Source organism: Arachis ipaensis, chromosome B01 (genome assembly GCF_000816755.2).
Source record: "Arachis ipaensis cultivar K30076 chromosome B01, Araip1.1, whole genome shotgun sequence".
In the NCBI taxonomy this organism is placed as follows: Eukaryota; Viridiplantae; Streptophyta; class Magnoliopsida; order Fabales; family Fabaceae; genus Arachis; species Arachis ipaensis.
Genome location: NC_029785.2, coordinates 135,023,651 through 135,028,944, shown reverse-complemented (window position 1 = coordinate 135,028,944; position 5,294 = coordinate 135,023,651). Strand labels below are relative to the sequence as shown.

General features: G+C 35.4%; 1 protein-coding gene across 3 annotated transcripts; it reads right to left on the bottom strand.

The window, feature by feature from the left end:
• On the bottom strand, positions 1,364–5,288 carry LOC107641248 (probable WRKY transcription factor 32). Of its 3 annotated transcripts, none has more exons than XM_021106300.1 (5): positions 4,816–5,288; positions 4,659–4,711; positions 3,224–3,952; positions 2,949–3,107; positions 1,364–1,943 (listed from the first exon to the last, which is right to left on the bottom strand). In XM_021106300.1, the coding sequence occupies exons 1-5, from the start codon at positions 4,816–4,818 to the stop codon at positions 1,583–1,585; spliced, it is 1,305 nt and encodes a 434-aa protein (XP_020961959.1). In that variant the 5' UTR covers positions 4,819–5,288; the 3' UTR covers positions 1,364–1,582. The 3 variants fall into 3 exon arrangements, with proteins under 3 accessions (XP_020961959.1, XP_016200233.1, XP_020961964.1); XM_016344747.2 differs by having other exon boundaries at positions 3,224–3,933; XM_021106305.1 differs by having other exon boundaries at positions 3,224–3,949; positions 4,816–4,967.

Here is a 5,294-nt window from a genome sequence, read left to right as displayed (position 1 = left end):
TACTGGAGTTAACCTGAAAATCCCAGTTATGACTTTCTGAAAATGTATTTTACCGGCTGTGTCCGGTACCTTTAGATTATTTTCTATATTTTTTTTCTTACCAAAGATAGGAGAATCGAACCCACAACCTCTTAATTGAGTATGGGGAGATTATGTCATTTGAGCTATTACTCATTGGCTATAAATATATATTAAAAATAAATTAAATAATATATATTTATATATAAATATACAATAATTATTTTATCATAGAAACAGCATTTTTTAAAATCAAATATAGTTAAAAGAGTTCTAATACTTGAGTAGAAATATGTTTGACAATAAAATAGTTTGGTTTCATTGAAATTCAAATATAAAATGACTGTATGTAATTTTATTTTAGCGGACAATCCATCGTAACATTTAGTACAAATAAGTTTCTTAACATCCAATGCGATCTACTAGCAATATAAAAGATGTTAAGTTATACTTTTTTTTAGTGCACTTCATATTTTAATTAGTAAAACTTAATTACTCAATGTGATTCACTAATAATAAAAATAGGATATTCTCGTATATAATCTCTTAATAGGAAAAATAGATTATTAACTTTTTTTTAGTTTAAATTTAAATAAGTAAAAAAAAACCTAAGTTAATGTGTGTTTCTTTTTGGTCACATAGAATGGTTTCTTCATAAGTTAACGTGTGTTTCTTTTTGGTCATAGAATGAGTGCTTGATACTCCAAATACAAGACATGTGACAGGGTTATTTTTCTATAAAAAAATATGATCGCATTTTCTGTTATATAGCCAAAAAATTAGTTGAAATTCAATTGTAGATAGCCATATAATAATGAATAAGAAGCATAACTCAGCAACTAAGAAGTTTTATCAGCTACTACCAAATAGGCATACCAACTATAAAGACAATCAATCACAATACTTAATATAGACGAAAGCCACTAGGTGGTTGTTTCTTGTTTGTTTTCGAAACGGAAGTAGAGACTAAGGAGAACACATTTTTAGCTTGTTAAAATACTTTTATTTTTCTCTCTCAAATAATCTTATGGTATGATCGCACACCATCACATCATATAAGACTTCCTTTTACATATTTTTTCTAATTCTACTTAAATCTTATATAATAGGATATTAACGTTTACAAAATCAATTGAAAAAAAAAATAAAAAGTTAGATAAAATATCAGAATATAATCACATTATGAAATTTGAATTATTTTTGGGCCAAACCCAAAATCTCAGCCCAATTCCTCTTGGTTTAGCCTAAAGAAACCCAGGATTGTTCGGACACACCACCTTCCTCACCCCAAAAAAAATAAATAGAAAAAACAATCAGCTCTCTCAAGTCTCACCCTCTATACGCACGGGAAAAAGTGAAACTATGCCAATCCATTCTATATGGGCTCGACTACTAGCAAACTGTTTCAGACAAATTAAAATGGTGTACAAGAAAATATACACGAGCTGTTCCACTAAAAACACTATGTAGGAAACAAAAATAAAATAATAACAAAAAAGAGAAAACAAGCAGGGAGACCTGCCAATTATACAGATACAAGTGTATGATCTCTTAAAACATGAATTCAGCATGGCTTAATTTCGAATCCTATGCTCAGAAGTGTGCGAGCTGACTCCATTGCCTTTTCACCTCCAAGATCCATGGCTTCCCCGCTTAGTTCTCCTTCAGTGTCCACCGACCATTGAGTAGACTTGTTCTGTTTTTGAGGAGAATCAGGTTTTTTCTTTGACTGCGAATTGTTCATGGATGCCGGAGCTGCAGCAGCCACAAGAGGAGCACTGGGTGGGCCACGTCGTTTCTTTGGCACAGGCATGTCATGGTCATGTACACCCTTGTATGTTATGATGACGGCGTTCGAGTTATCAACAGCAGTCTCAATGTGTTTTCGGACAGGACACCCAGCAGAAGTGCATCTGTAGTAGTTTCTGCAAATTCATGATATGATCAGAAGAAATTGAAGGAATTTCATTTTCAGCAGCCAAAGTAAAGAAAACAAAAAGGGAATGCTATATCTTGTACAAAGAAAAAAAAAGAGGAAGGTTATAAATCTTTTGCCAACTTAAGAGAATTGCTGCTGCTTCACTTGGACATCTGTCCCTTATCCTTTCTCCAAAGGAAGCAGCTCTTCTCAAAAAAGCCCCGAGGAAGATAACCACACCACCAACACAATTTTGACCCTCAGATAATAAGAACTTATCCTCCCTGTTTGGGGAAGGTCTCAACCAATCATCATTCCTAATGAGGCAAATACAAACTAAGCATGCAGAACAGTTCGAAAAATACTTTAACCCAAAGGCCAATTCTATGATGTCTATTACTTGGTGCCTAATTAGTGCCTAACTTACCTTTTATGGCAAACTTTAAATATTTAAAAATTATTTACTTTTATACTTTTTAAATTAAATATTGATTTTTAACTTGTTTTGGCAAGTTAGGCATTACCTTTTAGTTTTAGGCACCATAGCAATCACCTAATCCAAAACTATCAAAGTGATTAAGTGCATAAATGTTCCAGTTGCTCAAACCTGTTAATTTGACACTAAGCACACGTTTCTTTCAGCATATTATCATATAGAACGTTTTTAACCTAAATAGCCTTGGAACAACATTTTTTACTATTATTACCTTTTGTAAACATAAAAAAAGCTAATAAAAGATTAGGAGAGCTTTTATTAGGTACAACAAAGTATTAGCCTAAATCAATAGATTAAGATATCATTTTTAATTTCTTCAGACTGCTTTACCAGAAAAATGGATGCAGCTTGCCACTATATAACTGATTATTTTATTTTATTTTAAATACCCATTAAATCTAAATAAAAGCTTTACATATTTGTTGAGAGATATTTACGTTATAAGGAAAATTTACGAAATCAAGTAATCAACATTAAGAATAAACTAGAAAGGAAACAATCTAAACAGGCAATCACCTCGGATGTGGATTCCCCTTCACCATTTTCTGTCCATACTTGCGCCATCGGTATCCATCACCTGATATACCTACATCCCCTTCTGCATGTACAACAAACCTTGATTTCTTTCCAGATTTTACAGGGGAATCCAAGTCTGCTAAGTCATCTTTCTTCATTCTGGTTATCAAGTTAAAAGGAGAGAATGTTAAATCGTTGTATCCTACCTCTGTTGAATAAAAAGCTTATTGACTAAATTATTTTTACGAAGAGAATGAACCGATAAGGAAGCTTACCTTTTTTTTGGCTCTGGCTCATTAACGTGCTCCTCCTTCAAAATAACTTTACCATTGTCACTGAGATTAGATGAGTTTGGTCTTTTCTTGTCAGCAGTGCGAGGTGCATCTTGTAAGGGTTCTTTTGAAGGAGACGGATCAGAGTTTTTCAGACCTCTGATAGATAGCTGCTGAGAAACTTTGTTTTCTACATTAGGAGGTTCACTGGAAGACACTAACTTACTTTCCCTTGTAGAATTAGGCTTATGTGGGGGATCATGACTGTGTTGACTTTTATAAACAACATCTATTACACGACCCACATCATCATTGCATTCAATCTTCTTTGCAGAACATTCTGAATGAGTACACCTGTAATAGCTTCGAGACCCTGTGGGACTCTTCACTTGCTTCTGACCATACTTCCGCCAGCTGTAACCATCAGAAACTGAAACCCTTGCAACAGAACCACAAGAAACATGTTTGCCACCAGAAGGAATTTTTTTGTCCAATTGTGGCACATGAACATTATTAATCTTCAAAGGTGGCATTTTCTGTTTGGGGACAATTTGACTAGGAACAGATGATAAAGATTGTGTAACAGAGGTTGGTGACAGTTCTGACAATGGAGTTGAACATGCAGACACCTGTGGCTGATTTTCTATCTGAGTTGGAGGTGGTTGTACTGCTTCACTTGCAATAGTTTCCTTTTCACGAGGTCCATCTGTCTCCTGAGCATGAAATGACCTACTTTTAGTGCAAAAGAAACCAAATCTATGTTGGAAGTAAAGAACCTATAATTTGCTAATGCTTAATTTAAATGCAAGAAAAGCAACCAAATGACTATTGTTCAGTACACCATGGAACCATCTCGTAGTCATAGATGCTAATATGCTACCATGAATTCAAGAAAACTAATTTCATGTATTACATTCTTAAACCATCATTATTAAATTCCATTCCTCATTTGTATGGGATCAATCAACAAGTATTTAGCAGGGCAAATTTAAATTCCTTATTATGCTTAACAAGAAGTTTATAGGCATCCACTTAAATTTTTAAAAGAAAAAATGAAAACAGAAGGCCTCAGAAATAAATACCATAAGTCCAAACCCCAACTGGTTAATCGTAATGACCTATCGATCATTCCAGATCCAAGTTTCTAATCTGCAAAGTATATTTCTCATTTATCGGTGCTGTTCTCAGACTATACACTCAACATTAAGAAAGATAGGAACAACCCTAAACCAGGCAGCTCAAAAAATTCTAACCATAACCAAAACCAGCCCTTCTCACGTATCACATATGTTCAAGTACAGTTTACAACTTCAAGCAGATGAACACGAAGAGTGAGATTCCCACAAAATTTAAAACGATCACAGCAAAACAATACTTAAAATCTCGATTTAAGAAATATAATAAAAATAGTAACAAGTTATCATGGAAATGCTCTAACCTTACTTTCAGCTTTGACATCCATATCCGGCGTAGCAGGGCTCCCCTGCAATTCTGTTACCCCAACCGCACCATTTCACCACAAAGAAATCACTCATTTAGATTTTTGAAGATTAAAAAAAAAACAAATTCAAATACTCATTGAAACCAAACCGTACCATCACTCCGATTGTTCACAACAAGTGATTCAGCAGCTAGGGTTCCTGAATTCGACCCCTTCAGAGGTTTATCAGAACTCTTCATCACGGCGCGCTGCGACTCAGTTTCGCAAGGCGATTCGCTAGCTCGTTCTTCTCCCTCTGACGCCTTCCCTTGTTGTCCTTGTTCGTTTCCACCTTCGCCGCCTTCTGAATCCTTCTCTTTCGGGAGAAGCTCCGGCGCTCCCTCCGTGACAGCTTCGGCGGAGCTTGGTTGCTCAGCCATGACAGCCGCAGAAGAAAGAGAGAGCGAACAAGCGAGAAAATCCGAAGTTTCGAGCGGTTTCTATGATAGCGTGAAAGTAACCGCAACGCGTTTCGGATTTCAGCGAAACGCAACGGTTTTGTGTGTGTGTGAGAGAGAGAGAGAGAGAGAGAGAGAGAAAGGGTTTTTGAGTTTGCGAGAGAGATATGTATGTGTTTGTGCGTCTTTTTGACTG

Bases quoted from the DNA above. Each gene is read 5' to 3' on its own strand.
- LOC107641248 (XM_016344747.2), bottom strand. From the start codon at position 5,080: ATGGCTGAGCAACCAAGCTCCGCCGAAGCTGTCACGGAGGGAGCGCCG. The intron at 3,934-4,658 runs GTTAGAGCATTT...TTTCATGCTCAG, and splicing joins ATGTCAAAGCTGAAAGTAAG to GAGACAGATGGACCTCGTGA. The intron at 3,108-3,223 runs GTAAGCTTCCTT...CTTGATAACCAG, and splicing joins GAGCCAGAGCCAAAAAAAAG to AATGAAGAAAGATGACTTAG.